General features: G+C 50.7%; 1 protein-coding gene across 3 annotated transcripts in view; it reads right to left on the bottom strand.

Moving 5' to 3' along the window:
- Positions 1 to 15,509, bottom strand: part of cadm4 (cell adhesion molecule 4) — a 547,921-nt gene that overhangs the window by 226,688 nt on the left and 305,724 nt on the right. For all 3 annotated transcript variants that reach the window (XM_038812887.1, XM_038812888.1, XM_038812886.1), the window contains exon 5: positions 4,692 to 4,853. In XM_038812887.1, coding sequence (XP_038668815.1) covers positions 4,692 to 4,853 — 162 coding nt within the window. The remainder of the gene's footprint in view (positions 1 to 4,691; positions 4,854 to 15,509) is intronic.

The following is a 15,509-nucleotide window of genomic DNA, read 5'->3' as shown; positions in this document are numbered from 1 at the left end:
TGCTGTGAAGAAGGGGCGAATGAAGGGTCACCGTCGAGTGGAAGGATCGGCTCGGCAACTGAAAAGATGGCGGAGGCTGAGTCGCTGGGTGGGGCCGCACTGTTCACGGCAGAAAAGGTGACCGAGGTAATGGTTGTGGAACCAGATAAACAGTTTGCAAAGCACATGGAGGTAATGAGGAAGAAGATGGTGGCGGTATTGAAGGTGCTGGTGGAGGAGGCGATTGCCCCGGTGGAGGCAGCGGTGTCGAGGGCATCGGCTGAGGTGCGGGAGCAGGGTGCAAAACCGAAGGGAGTAGGCCTTGTCACAACACAACGATCAGCTCACCCCGATGGGTGAGGAGCTGCAAAGGATGGTGGAGACCAACAAGGGTCTGCAAGCCAAAGTAGAGGACCTGGAAAACAGATCTAGGCAGTAAAATCTGAGGATTGTGGGCCTGTCCAAAGGGGTGGAGGGCCTGAGGCCGACGGAGCACTTTGTCAAGATGTTGGCGGAGCTGTTGGGGGAGGGGGAAGATCCCTCTCAGTACGAACTGGATCGAGCTCATAGGGCGTGGAGGCCTAAACTAATGGCAAATGAGCCGCCAAGAGCAGTGATTATTTGTTTCCATAGGTACCGCGTGAAGAAGGTCCTGAGTTGGGCAAAAGCAGAAGTGGAAGGTGGCTGGAGCTGGTATACATATATACCAGGACTTTACTGTGGAATTAGCGATTAGCGAGGAGCCGGGCGGCCTTCGGCCAAGTGAAGACGGCACTGTATAACAGCAGTATGTGGTTCGGCATAGTGTAGCCAGCCAAGTTGAGGGTGGTCTACAATTCAAAAGACTTTTATTTTGAGACGGTGAAGGCAGCGGAGGTGTTTGTGAAGTCAGAAGGACTGGGGCAGAAGTGAGAAATGGGACTGAGGATTGGTCTTGGACTGAGGGATGGGGAGTGGAGGAGTGTACGTAGCTCTATTTTTCACTGCATGTTGTTGGACAAGGTAAGAGTTGGGATTTTCTTTCGCAATAATGGTTCTTTGGTGTTTGTGCGCTTACACTGGTGTTGTGGGGATGTCTTTGTTTTTCTCAGGACCGGGTTTGGCGGGGGGGGGGGGGGGGGATTGGAGGGGAGTGGAGCTTGGGTAGGGGCCTCCACACTAGCTAGCTCAAGCTGTCCAGTAAATGGGAGTGTTGTGGGCGGAGGGGTTGCGGCCATCAGAGCCTGGTAGAACAGGTTTCGGTGAACAGTATTCACCTGAGGAAGGAGCAGTGCTCCAAAAGCTAGTGTTTGAAACAAACATGTTGAATTTTAACCTGGTGTTGTAAGACTTCTTACTGTGCCCACCCCAGTCCAACGCCGGCATCTCCACTGTTTTTATGGACCTAGGAGGTGTGAAAAGATGGGGGAGGGGATCGATACTGGAACAGGTACTGGATGCGAGGATTCTGGGAGGGGGGGGCTCGATGGTAACAATGAGACGGGGCGGGCCACGCCCAGTGGGTAGGGCCTGGAGTTACGAGGATGGTGGATAGGAGTGGGGGGAGTGGGGGGGTTGAGTGACACCCGATTACGATAGTTACGTGGACTGTAAGGGGTTTGTCGAAGGGAGGTTTTTCAGGGTTATCTCGGGATGGTGGGGGGGGGGGGGGGGGTAGTGCTTGTGAACTTGGAACCAGGGTCCCTTGAAGCCTTTTTCGGGAGGTTGGACTGGCTCGGGCGGTAGGTGGGTGCTTGGGGAGATGTTTTAGCCTTTGCCTCGCTGATTACCTGGAAGCGGGTCCTGTTGGGGTGCAGGTTAGTCTGACATGGCTTGGCGGGGGGATCAATTGAATTTCTTTGACTCATTCCAGGCCGATCTCCTTGATCAACGCAGACGCCAAGTTACTGGCCAAGGTTTTGGCGACCAGAATGGAGGACTGTGTACCGGATGTAATTGTGGAGGACCAAACCGGGTTTGTAAAGGGAGGGCAGCTAGTGGCCAACATAAGAAGGCTGCTCAACGTGATTATGATGCCCCCGGAGAGTAGGGAGGTAGAGATAGTGGTAGCCATGGATGCTGAAAAGGCTTTAGACCGGGTCGAGTGGGATTATCTGTGGGAGGTACGAAGACGGTTCGGGTTCGGGGCGGGGTTCATCGACTGGGTTAGGCTATTGTATACCCCAAGGGCTGAGGTATGGCTATCGGACATGGCGAGCTTTCTTGGCCTAGAGTAAATCAAGTTCGCCTTGAGAGGTTCGCTGGGGGGGGGGGGGGGGGGGGTGTCTTGACTTCTTTTTTTTGTACTGCACAATGTCACTTTTTCTATATGTCTAAAATACCTCAATAAAATTGTTTGTTAAAAAAAAAAGAATTTCTTTGACTCTCAGCAAGGTGAAGCCTGAGCTGAAGTGATGAAGGAAGGGTTTCACAATTCATGGGGACTGTTTATTAAGCACTTCCAAGAATTGGTTGCTGTTGAACATTAAATCCTAAGATCCTTCAGGGGGGGCATTATTGTCGTCTTTGGTTACACTGTTTACGGATTGATTGTTAATTTGCGTTCTTTACCTGGAATTTACGGCTGGATGTTTTGGTCTTTATATTGAGCGGGGTGCGGTTTGTGTGTGGGGGATTGTTTTGTTTTTTCTTTGGTTGTTTATTGATGAAAATGTTGAAAATGAGGAGAATAAAGAGATTTTTAAAGAACCTAATAATCTTTGCCTGATCATCCTGCAGACAGAGGCAGTGGGTTTAAGAGCTAATTCAGATACATGAGCCTAAAATCTAGAAAGATGCTGAAGGAGTGCCGTACTATTGGAGGGTCAGTACTGAGGGAGTGCTGCGCTGTCAGAGGGTCAGTACTGAGGGACTGCTGCACTGTCAGAGGGTCAGTACTGAGGGACTGCTGCACTGTCAGAGGGTCAGTACTGTGGAAGCGCTGCACTGTCAGAGGGTCAGTACTGAGGGAGTGTTGCACTGTCAGAGGGTCAGTACTGAGGGAGTGCTGCACTGTCAGAGGGTCAGTACTGAGGGAGTGCTGCACTGTCAGAGGGTCAGTACTGAAGGAATGTTGCACTGTCAGAGGATCAGTACTGAGGGAGTGCTGCACTGTCAGAGGGTCAGTACTGAAGGAATGTTGCACTGTCAGAGGATCAGTACTGAGGGAGCGCTGCACTGTCAGAGGGTCAGTACTGAGGGAGTGCTGCACTGTCAGAAGGTCAGTACTGAGGAAGCGCTGCACTGTCAGAGGGTCAGTACTGAGGGAGTGCTGCACTGTCAGAGGGTCAGCACTGAGGAAGCGCTGCACTGTCAGAGGATCAGTACTGAGGGAGTGCTGCACTGTCAGAGGGTCAGCACTGAGGAAGCGCTGCACTGTCAGAGGGTCAGCACTGAGGGAGTGCTGCACTGTCAGAGGGTCAGTACTGAGGGAGTGCTGCACTGTCAGAGGGTCAGTACTGAGGGAGTGGTGCACTGTCAGACGGTCAGTACTGAGGGAGTGCTGCACTGTCAGAGGGTCAGTACTGAGGAAGCGCTGCACTGTCAGAGGATCAGTACTGAGGGAGTGCTGCACTGTCAGAGGGTCAGTACTGAGGGAGTGCTGCACTGTCAGAGGGTCAGTACTGAGGGAGTGTTGCACTGTCAGAGGGTCAGTACTGAGGGACTGCTGCACTGTCAGAGGGTCAGTACTGTGGAAGCGCTGCACTGTCAGAGGGTCAGTACTGAGGGAGTATTGCACTGTCAGAGGGTCAGTACTGAGGGAGTGCTGCACTGTCAGAGGGTCAGTACTGAGGGAGTGCTGCACTGTCAGAGGGTCAGTACTGAAGGAATGTTGCACTGTCAGAGGATCAGTACTGAGGGAGTGCTGCACTGTCAGAGGGTCAGTACTGAAGGAATGTTGCACTGTCAGAGGATCAGTACTGAGGGAGCGCTGCACTGCCAGAGGGTCAGTACTGAGGGAGTGCTGCACTGTCAGAAGGTCAGTACTGAGGAAGCGCTGCACTGTCAGAGGGTCAGTACTGAGGGAGTGCTGCACTGTCAGAGGGTCAGCACTGAGGAAGCGCTGCACTGTCAGAGGATCAGTACTGAGGGAGTGCTGCACTGTCAGAGGGTCAGCACTGAGGAAGCGCTGCACTGTCAGAGGGTCAGCACTGAGGGAGTGCTGCACTGTCAGAGGGTCAGTACTGAGGGAGTGCTGCACTGTCAGAGGGTCAGTACTGAGGGAGTGGTGCACTGTCAGACGGTCAGTACTGAGGGAGTGCTGCACTGTCAGAGGGTCAGTACTGAGGAAGCGCTGCACTGTCAGAGGATCAGTACTGAGGGAGTGCTGCACTGTCAGAGGGTCAGTACTGAGGGAGTGCTGCACTGTCAGAGGGTCAGCACTGAGGAAGCGCTGCACTGTCAGAGGGTCAGCACTGAGGGAGTGCTGCACTGTCATTGATGTTAAGATTTCATCTGCAAATGATTCCATAACGCTCTCTGGATGGAATGACGGATCCGGACAAATCGTCCTGTTACCAATATTTGTAGCTCAACCAACATTGTGGCAACAAAAATGTTCTGGCTTATTTTAAGATCCCTTTTAGCGGAATCTTGCTGTGCCTTTTGGCCATGGTTCATATGTTAGAATACCAAGCACACTTCCAGGAAGAGGAAGCTGGCTCTATGAAGCTCTTCGGGGGTTGGTCATGTTGTTCCAGGTTATATCAGAATGCACATTATCTCTTACTTACATCGTACACTTAAGGAGAAGTCTGTGCGCTGCTTTGAGGATTTCACTGAAGGGAGGTCTGCTTCACAGGTTACTATTCCACCATTATCCTTCCGCTGGACTGGGAACTTCACCACACTGGTAATCTCGAACGTCTTCCCAGACTGTTGCTGACTGCTCACTCCTACACAGGGCAGACACAGAAGTCCAGTCGTCAGTAACTAAGACCCCAAAAATAATTGGCAACAAACTCCCCGTCATTTATATTGCTTAAGCCCCCCCCCCCCCCCCCAATCGATCATCAACATCCTGGGGGTTACCATTGAACAGAAACTGAACTGGACTTACCACATTAATACTGTGGCAACAAGAGCAGGTCAGACCACAGGAATCCTGCAATCAGTAACTTACCTCCTGAACCCCCCCAAAGCCTGGCCACCATCTACAAGGCACAAGTCAGGAGTGTGATGGAATACTCTCCACTTGCCTGGATGAGTGCAGCTCCAACAACACTCAAGAAGCTCAACACCATCCAGGACAAAGCAGCCCCGCTTGATTGGCATCCCTTCCACAAACATTCAAACTCTCCACCATCGACGCACATGGCAGCCGTGTGTACCATCTACAAAATGCACAGCAGTAACTCACCAAGGTTCCTTAGTCAGCACCTTCCAAACCCATGACCACAATCATCTAGAAGGACAAGAGCAGCAGGTACCTGGGAACCCCAACACCTCGAGGTTCCCCTCCAAGTCACTCACCATCCTGATTTGGAAATATGTCGCCGTTCCTTCACTGTTGCTGGGTCAAATTCCAGAAACTCCCTCCCTAACAGCACTGTTGGTGTACCTACACCTCAGGGACTGCAGCTGGTCAAGAAGGCAACTCACCACCACCTTCTCAAGGGGCAATTAGGGATGAACAATGAATGCTGGTCTCAACCACATCCCATGAACTAATGAAAATTTAAAAGCATTTACTGCCCCTATGCTCTATCTACAATCATGCACCAATCAAACTGCTTCGCAAATGGGTGCATGAGACTCAGCTATGTGTTCCAGAATTTCCAGACCCTCCTCATACCCAGAAACCAGTCTGAAACTAATCTACTCCCACTATAGTGCAGAGTAAACACCCATCACCCAGGTCAGTGCCAAGACCCTAACTTGACCATTCACCCCTTTGCACATTCTTCATGTGGTCACGAGATGCCGCATCAGGTCCTGCACCACCTTCCACACCCCGGCACCCCTACCATCCATCTCCTCCTGGAGACCACCTTTGGAATCCATGGGTGGAGCTTGGGGGACGAGGTTGGGGTGCACAGATTTGATCTGTTATTTTCCCCTTGGGTCAAGTAGTCGGGAAGTCCTCCTACAACTAAGGTGTTATGAGGCTGCACTTGGAGCACTGTGCACAGTTTTGGTCTCCTCACTTAGGGAGGGAGATACTGGAATTGGAGGCAGTTCGGGGAAGGTTCACCAAGCCAATTCCTGGGATGAAGGTGTTTGTCTGATGAGAAAAGTTTGAGCAGGTTGGGTTGATGCCCATTGGAGTTAGAAGAACAAAAGGTGATCTTATTGAAACATAAGATTCTGAGGGGGGGGAGGGCGATTTGACAGGGTGGATGCTGAGAGGCTGTTTATCTCATGTGGGGGGTGTTATCTAGAGCTGGGGAGACACAGTTTGAGAACAAGGGGGTTCCCATTGAAGATGGAGATGAGGAGAAATTTCTTCTTCCTGAGGCTGGTTACTCTGTGGTAATCTCTCCACCCCCACTCCCCGAGATTGCAGCTCATTGAATATGATCCAGGTCGAGTTAGAGTTTTGATTGATGAGGGAGTCGAGGGTCATGAGGGGACAGGCAGAAATGTGGCGTTAAGGCCACATTCAGATCAGACATGATCTTATTAAATGGGGGAGCGGACAGGAGGGGCTGAATGGCGTCATCCTTCTCCTACTCCGTGTGATGTGTGATCTCTGCCCTTCCCTGTCCAGTTTTCCACCAATGCAAAATTGAAGCTTGAGGGGTTAGTGGTGGTGGTGGGGTAGGAGGGGGGGGGGGGGGGGGGGGGGGGGGGGCTCAAAGGCGGGTGGACCCCGACAAATGGAGGAAATGTGTCATCGGGCGCAGCCATTTGTATGAGTCAGTAAATCTGGCTATTTTTGGGAGACTGGGAGGGGGAATTGGGGAAGAGACACGGGCAGGGAACGGGAATGGCATTCTCCTGTCCTGCCCATCCCAGGTCTAGAAATTCCCCCCCGAGATCAATGGGCCTTTGGCTTGCCCATAATATTTATCGGTCCTGCCTGTTACGATTCCTGCGGTGGGACTCAGCCATCCTTGTAACAGTGCAGGGAGGGCTGCCAACTGTTGGACGAGACAGGCAAATGTGTCAGTACAAGTCCGAAGAACATGCCCCCATGACCACCGTCCAACCCTCTCAAACCAGAGTTGTCCAATATGCATATGGAGACATTCCTGGAATCTTTCTCACAAAGGTCCCATGTCTTGACCCTCCCTGCCCTGCGCCCCCCACCCCTCTCAAGCCTCTCCCACCACTTATCCATCTACCTTGCCCAGCTTGTCCATGCCCCAGCCAAAAGGTAAAAGGTCATGACCTCTGCGCCCCAATTGGACGAGGGATGAGTCGTGGCCCATGGCGAAGTTTGGAATGAGTTCAAAGGCTGGCAAGATACTTTAAAAAAGGGGCAGCACGGTGGCGCAGTGGTTAGCACTGCTGCCTCATGACCCTGAGGTCCCAGGTTTGATCCCGGCTCTGGGACACTGTCCATGTGGAGTTCGCACATTCTCCCCGTGTTTGCGTGAGTTTCACCCCCACGACCCAAAGATGTGTAGGGTAGGTGGATTGGCCATGCTAAATTGCCCTTAATTGGAAAAATTGATCATGCAAAGGCACCAGTTTAGGGGCACTCGTAACGGCACCTCTGCCGTTCTCGCCGGCGCGCTACTCCTCAAGTCCGGTGGTGGCGTCAGCACTAAGGATCTGGGGTCAGTGGAGAAGGCACAGGAAGGAGGAAGGAGCCTCAGTTTGGACCCCGATACGCAACAATCACAGATTTGTTCCGGGCAAGATAGACGGAGGGTTTCAAAGCTGGCATAGGGGAGGTATTAAAAGGATGTGGGATCTGTTCATTGACGGGACTTTTCCCAGCTTGAAGGCGCTGGAGGAGAAATTTAATCTGCCCCCTGGAAATGCCTTCAGATACCTTCAGGTACGCGCCTTTCTAAAAAAAACAGGTGGTGGCATTTCCGTTGCTACCCCCACGCAGGATACAGGATAGGGTGGTCTCTGGCACCTGGGTAGGGGAGGGGAAGGTGTTGGACATCTATCAAGAACTCCAGGAGGCGGAGGAAGCCCCAGTGGTGGAACTTAAGGGCAAACGGGAGGAGGAGCTAGGCGGAGAGCTGGATGCGGGCCTGTGGGCTGGTGCCTTAAGCAGGGTTAATTCCTCCTCATCATGTGCCAGACTTAGCTTAATTCAGTTTAAGGTGGTCCATCGGGCACACATGACGGCAGCGAGAATGAGCAAGTTCTTTGGGGTTGAGGATAGATGTGTGATATATGCGGGAAGCCCAGCGAACCATGTCCATATGTTCTGGGCATGTCCGGCTCTCAAAGGATTCTGGCAGGGATTCGCTAAGGCAATCTCCAAGATCCTAAACATGCGGGTGGTACCGAGTCCAAAGATAGCAATCTTTGGTGTGTCAGACGATCCGGTAGTTCAGGAAGCGAAAGAAGCCGACCTTCTGGCCTTTGCCTCCCTGGTAGGCCGGAGACGGATCCTGTTACTGTGGAGGGACTCGAAGCCCCCAAGTGTGGAGACCTGGGTTAGTCACATGGCTGGGTTTCTGAGTCTTGAGAAAATAAAGTTTGCCTTGAGAGGGTCTATGATGGGTTACTCTCGGAGATGGCAGCCGTTCCTTGACTTTCTAGGAGAGCATTAAAATGTCAGCAGCAGGAGTTGGGGGATGTGGGGGGGGGGGGGGGGGGAGGGCGAGGAGGTGGGGAAATGTTTACTTACTGCATACTCTTTTTTTATAATGTTAACGTTCACTTTGTTTTGTTAAATGTTGTTAATGGTTATGTAAAAATATTGTTTCGATAAAAATCTGAATAAAAATATATTTTTTTAAATTGGAAAAATTTAATTGGGTACTTGAAATTTAAAAATAAAGATACTTTAAAAAAAAATTATGTTTCACTTATTCACTCCAGGAGATTAAACTCCAAATCCTCAGGACTCCAGGCCAGGATCTTTTTGGGTGGGGGGGGGGGGGGGGGGGGGGGTGGTGAGGTTTGGGAACCCAAACCAGGGAATGTCTCGTGATCACACCGGAACATATGGGAATTCTCACTCAGGATTCCATCCCCCTCTTTATTGGGTCACTTTCAAACGTGGTGAAGTTAACAATCCCCAATCCCATCTATGGTAAGCGCATTGAAGGATGGCACTAGATAAGCACTGCAGGAAAACCTACTTGATGCTTGACTCGATAATATATTAGGTTCTGTCTGAAAAGATACGCTGCCCAGTAGAGATAAGACCGGCCATTAGATTAAAGGAATTCAACAACATGTCGACAAAGGTAATCTGTTGATAGGCCCACAGAGGCTGCTATTTTTCAAAAGTGTGAGGATCTGTCCAGAGGCAGGGAGGGAGAAATGATAAGGGGTTGGCCAGATGCCGATCTATCACATATCACAACTCAGGACATCAGGAGGCCATTCAGCCCCACCATTCTTGTCCTGGCTCTTAGAAAGATCTCTCCAATTAGTCCCCACTCTCCTCCCTACTCTTTCCCTCCAGATCATTGTAAATGTTCTCCCCTTCAAGTATTTTATACAATTCCCCCTTTTTGAAAGCTCCTATTGAACCTGCTCCGACCACCCTTTCAGGCAGCACCTTCCAGATCACAACAACTCGCTGTGTAAAATAAAAATTCTCCTCATCTCCCCCCTCCCCCACTCTGGTTCTTTAATCGATTTTCTTCAATCGGTGTCCCTCTGAGAGCCTCCTGCCACTGGAAACACTTTCCTTCATTTAAAATATCCAAACCTCCGTCATGATTTTGAACGTCTTGATTCAATCCCCCTTAATCTTCTCTGCTCCGAGGAGAATGATCCCAGCGTCTCCCAGTCTCTTCGCTTTCACTAGTCACTCATCCCTCATGATATTCCAGAAAATCTCCACCAAACCCTCTCCAAGGTGCAGCAGTAAATTTTTTCCTCAATGTTGAAAAGTCAGATTAATCTTTACCCTAATAGAAAGTTAGGCTGTGGGTGTCAAAATTATATTTTAGCGAAGACAGGTCATTGATCAATTGAACGTCCATGAATATTAAATAAGTTGTTCTATTATAAATGAACACATTTAGAGAAGTAGTTTGATGTCATATTCCATCCTCATTAAAATAAAACATAAGGTTAGTTACAGAGTAGAGCTCCCTCTACCCTGTCCCCATCAAACACTCCCAGGACAGGTACAGCACAGGGTTAGATACAGAGTAAAGCTCCCTCTACACTGTCCACATCAAACACTCCCAGGGCAGGTACAGCACGGGGTTAGATACAGAGTAAAGCTCCCTCTACACTGTCCCCCATCAAACACTCCCAGGACAGGTACAGCACGGGGTTAGATACAGAGTAAAGCTCCCTCTACACTGTCCCCATCAAACACTCCCAGGACAGGTACAGCACAGGGTTAGATACAGAGTAAAGCTCCCTCTACACTGTCCCCATCAAACACTCCCAGGACAGGTACAGCACGGGGTTAGATACAGAGTAAAGCTCCCTCTACACTGTCCCCATTAAAACTCCCAGGCCAGGTACAGCACAGGGTTAGATACAGAGTAAAGCTCCCTCTACACTGTCCCCATCAAACACTCCGAGGATAGGTACAGCACGGGGTTAGATACAGAGTAAAGCTCCCTCTACACTGTCCCCATCAAACACTCCCTGGACAGGTTCAGCACGGTGTTATAAACAGAGTAAAGCTCCCTTTACACTGTCCCCATCAAACACTCCCTGGACAGGTTCAGCACGGTGTTATATACAGAGTAAAGCTCACTTTACACTGTCCCCATCAAACACTCACAGGACAGGTTCAGCACGGGGTTAGATACAGAGTAAAACTCCCTCTATACTGACAGGGAAAGTTATAATTATCATATCATAGATTTTACAGTGCAGAAGGAGGCCATTAGGCCCATCGAGTCTGCACCGGCTCTTGGAAAGAGCACCTTACCCGAGGTCAACACCTCCACCCTATCCCCTATCCCCAGTTCCCAGTAACCCCACCCAACACTAAGGGCAATTTTGGACACTAAGGGCAATTTAGCATGGCCAATCCATCTAACCTGCACATCTTTGGACTGTGGGAGGAAACCGGAGTACCCGGACGAAACCCATGCGCACTCGGGGATTGTGTGCAGACTCCGCACACAGTGACCCAAGCCGGAATCGAACCTGGGACCCTGGAGCTGTGAAGCAATTGTGCTATCCACAATGCTACCATGCTGCCCATGGGGAACAAAGAAATGGCTGAGCAACTAAATACATACTTTGGTTCTGTCTTCACAAATGAGGACTCAAATAAGATACCAGAAATGTTGGGGAACGCAGGGTTTGGTGAGAGGGAGGAACTGATGGAGATCAATATTAATAGTTGTCGTATTTTGTGGTGCCACCATTGACAAGGATACTCACAGAACATATATGTGTTTAACCAAGATGCTGATTTATTGTCAAACATGTGGAAGAATAACTAACAGGAGTATGTACAGGCAAAGTTATTTAAATTCCTTGGGAGCTACTCTAAGTGCGACTGTACTGTTGTGCATCCTACTACCAACTGATGAGTCTCTTACGTCACATGACCAAGGTCTGACGCCACCAGTTGGCTGGAGGTCACATTGCTAACTATATACAATACTATTCACAGAAATATCACCACATCCCCTTTCCTTTGGCGATGTTAACATTTATAATCAGAAACATTATTTGTAATGTACAGAAACATTATTGTGAACATACATAAACATTATTTGTATTGGTATTTACAAACGAGACCAAGCTCTTCACACGCCGTCACTCCAATGAGCAAATCGCGCACCGGCTCCATGATGGAGAATATTATTCTGCATGTTCTGTCCTTGACTGTGACTTTGAGCTCACAGGCTCCTAAGGTTGTGATCTTATGACCGTTGAAATCTTTCTGGAGTACTGCTCGTGGGATCATTCTTGCCTTGATTTTTAGTTGTTCCACCGCTGACAATGGGATCAGATTGGCCCTTGCCCCCGTGTCGAGCTTACAATTGATTGCCGTTCCATTAATCATTCGGTGGGATTGTCAATCTGTCCTCTATGGTTCCCTCATTCGCCTCACTGTGGCTGCAGATTGCGAGCCAATTTTTTTTGCTTTGGTTGATTCAACTCTTTGAGTCCCTTTCTGAGATCATGCGCACATCAGCCCAGTCGTCAATGCATTTATCCTTATCCACACTCATCGATTCTGTTCAGTCAACTGTCTGACGTAACGTGCATAGCCTAGCAAAATGACCCGTCCTACCACACTCGTAACAAATTTTTCCGAATGCAAGACATCATTGTGGCAAATGTCTATTGCTGCATTTCTGGCACAAAATGGCGGGTCCGGTCAGCTGCCCAAAATGGCTACCAAAATGGCTACCCAAGCTTCTCACAATATATATTAATGATTTAGATGAGGGAATAAAATGTAATATCTCCAAATTTGCCGATGAGACAAAGCTGGGTAGGAGGGTGAGCTGTGAGGAGGACGCAGAGATCCTTTAATGTGATTTGGACAAGTTGAGCGAGTGGACAAACGAATGGCAGATGCGGTATTTGAATAAATGCAAAGTTATCCACTTCGATCGCAAAAATGGGAAGACAGACTATTATCCGAATGGCAATCAATTAGGAGAGGGGAATGTGCAACGAGACCTGAGTGTCCTCATACACCAGTCACTGAAGGTAAGGAGGCAGGTACAGCAGGCGATAAAGAAGACAAATGGTATGCTGGCCTTCATTGCGAGAGGATTTGAGTACAGGAGCAGGGATGTCTTGCTGCAATTATACAGGCCCTTGGTGAGGCTACACCTGGAATAGTGAAGGGATTCTCTGGTTCGCCAGCCATGTTTTCCTGGGCGGAGTGCCCTCTCTGGCAATGGGATTCTCAATTCCCGCCACCTGCCAATGGGATTTCCCATTGTGGCCACCCCATGCCATAGGGAAACCCTTGGGCATGGGTGCGCTGCCGCTGCGATGGAGAAGCCCACCAGCAGATAATCCCGCTGATTGTGTGTAGTTTTGATCTCCTTTACTGAGGAAGAATATTCTTGCGAGAGAGGGATTGCAGCGAAGGTTTGCTGGACTGATTCCTGGGATGGCGGGACTGATATATGAGAAGAGACTGGATCAGTTAGGATTATATTAGCTGAAATTCAGAAGAATGAGTGAGGAATCTCATAAGAACCTAGAAAATTTTAACAGGACATGACAGGGTAGATGCAAGAAGGATGTTCCCGAAGGTGGTGGGTGTGTCTGTGTCCAGAACCAGGGGGTCACAGTCTGGGGATATGGGGTGGAAGCAGTTGAGGCCACAACATTGTGGGCGGGATTCTCCGTCTCACCAACCCTGTTTTTCCTGCGTGGCGCGCCCTTGCCGACAATGGGATTCTCCGTTCCCACAGCCGGCAAATGGGATTTCCCCTATCCCACGCTGTCAGGAAATCCACTGGCGTTGGTGCGCTGCTGGCAAAGTGGATACTCCTGCTGACGGAGAATCCCGCTGTGTATGTTTTCAGTGGGAAGTTAGACATAGTACAGGGTTGAAAGGGATCAAAGAATATGGGGGAAAGCGGGTTTTAGCCTATTGAGTTAGATGATCAGCCATGTTCACAATGAATGATGGAGCAGGCTCAAAGAGCCAAACAGCCTTGTCCTATTCTCCACATTTATTGGCCCTCCAACAATGCAGCACTCCTTCAGCACTGGCTCTCTAATAGTGCAGTGCTCTCTCAGTACTGAGCCTGTCTCTTCAGGGGACTAGCTAGGCAACAATGCAGCACTCCTTCAGCACTGGCTCTCTAATAGTGCAGTGCTCTCTCAGTACTGACCCTGTCTCTTCAGAGGACTAGCTAGGCCCTTGGCCCTAGGAGTAGGGCCCAGTCCCGGGAGTAGGCCCCTGTCTCTGGGAGCAGGCCCCTGTCTCTGGGAACAGGCCCCTGTCTCTGGGAACAGGCCCCTGTCTCTGGGGGTAGGCCCCTGTCTCTGGGAGCAGGCCCCTGTCTCTGGGAGCAGGCCCCTGTCTCTGGGAACAGGCCCCTGTATCTGGGAACAGGCCCCTGTCTCTGGGAACAGGCCCCTGTCTCTGGGAACAGGCCCCTGTCTCTGGGAACAGGCCCCTGTCTCTGGGAGCAGGCCCTTGTCTCTGGGAGCAGGCCCCTGTCTCTGGGAGCAGGCCCCTGTCTCTGGGAACAGGCCCCTGTCTCTGGGAGTAGGCCCCTGTCTCTGGGAACAGGCCCCTGTCTCTGGGAGCAGGCCACAGTCTCTGGGCGTGGGGCCTTGTCTCTTAGGGGATAGGCACCACCCCTGGGAAATGAACGCTATCCCTGACCCTGGGAGGGCCCTGTCCCTGTTGACTTGAAGGACTTTTGCCAAGTGAGTTGGATTCTGTCCTTGAGATCAGGGAGCAGGAGAGGGGATAGCTTCCCAGGAAGCATTGCCAAGCACTGGAGCAATCCGGCTGCAGTGAGTTCTGTGGCGACAGAAATTCTGAATCACTTTGAAGGCCCAGTCTGGTTCTCCCGGGATCACATTATTGGTGCAGCTACTGATTCTTCTGGCACACATCTCTGTATCACCTGTCGAGAAGTAGCTCAACTCCCTTAATATCACAAAGCAAAGCCAAGATCCGAAATGGGTTTTAAATTTTACTCATCCCTGGGGTCGATCAGCCTGAATAAGAAAGAAACCAGGACTGAACTGCCGAGCTCTTTTTCAATTTGATATCAGATCCTCACTCTAATTCCATTTGGACAGACGATGCTTTAATAAGCTCAACCACTTTATGGTGTGAGTAATTCCTTTTACTTGGTCCCCTTAACCTCTTGCCTTCCCTTCCACATCCACTGTAGGAAAATACAGGCTCAGTGAGCAAGTAAAGATCAGGCGTCTGCCCGAGGCTAGCAGGCTTAGCTCAGGGGAAGAGGCCTGGTTGAAAATGTGATAGCCTGGCACCCAGGCTTGGTGGTGGTGTGGCGGGGGGAGAAGGTCAGCACCCTACTCCAGAGCCCTCAGAGACAGGCCCGTCCTCCCAGGAACAGCACCCTACTCCAATGCACAGGATCCTCAGAGACAGGGCTCTCCTTCTAGGGACAGCATCCTCAAAGACAGCACCCTACCCCCAGGTACAGGGCCCTCAGGAACAGAACCCTACTCCCAGGGAAAGGACAGGGACAGGGCCCTTCTCACAGGGACAGGACCATGAGAGTCAGGACCCTTTCCCCAGGGATAGTGCCTCTCAGAGACTGGGTACTTCCCCCAGGTACAGGGCCCCCAGAGACACAGACCTTCTCCCAGGGATAGGGCCCTCAGAGACAGAGCCATCCTCCCAGTACAGGACCCTCAGAGACAGGGTCCTTCTCCTAGTGATAAGGCCCTCAGAGACAGGCCCCTTCTGCCAGGGACAAGGCCCCCAGAGACAGACTCATCCTCCCAGTACAGGCCCCTCAGAGACAGGGTCCTTCTCCTAGTGATAAGGCCCTCAGAGACAGGCCCCTCCTGCCAGGGAC

This window comes from Scyliorhinus canicula, chromosome 12 (genome assembly GCF_902713615.1).
Source record: "Scyliorhinus canicula chromosome 12, sScyCan1.1, whole genome shotgun sequence".
In the NCBI taxonomy this organism is placed as follows: Eukaryota; Metazoa; Chordata; class Chondrichthyes; order Carcharhiniformes; family Scyliorhinidae; genus Scyliorhinus; species Scyliorhinus canicula.
This window is presented reverse-complemented; position numbering and strand designations above follow the sequence as displayed.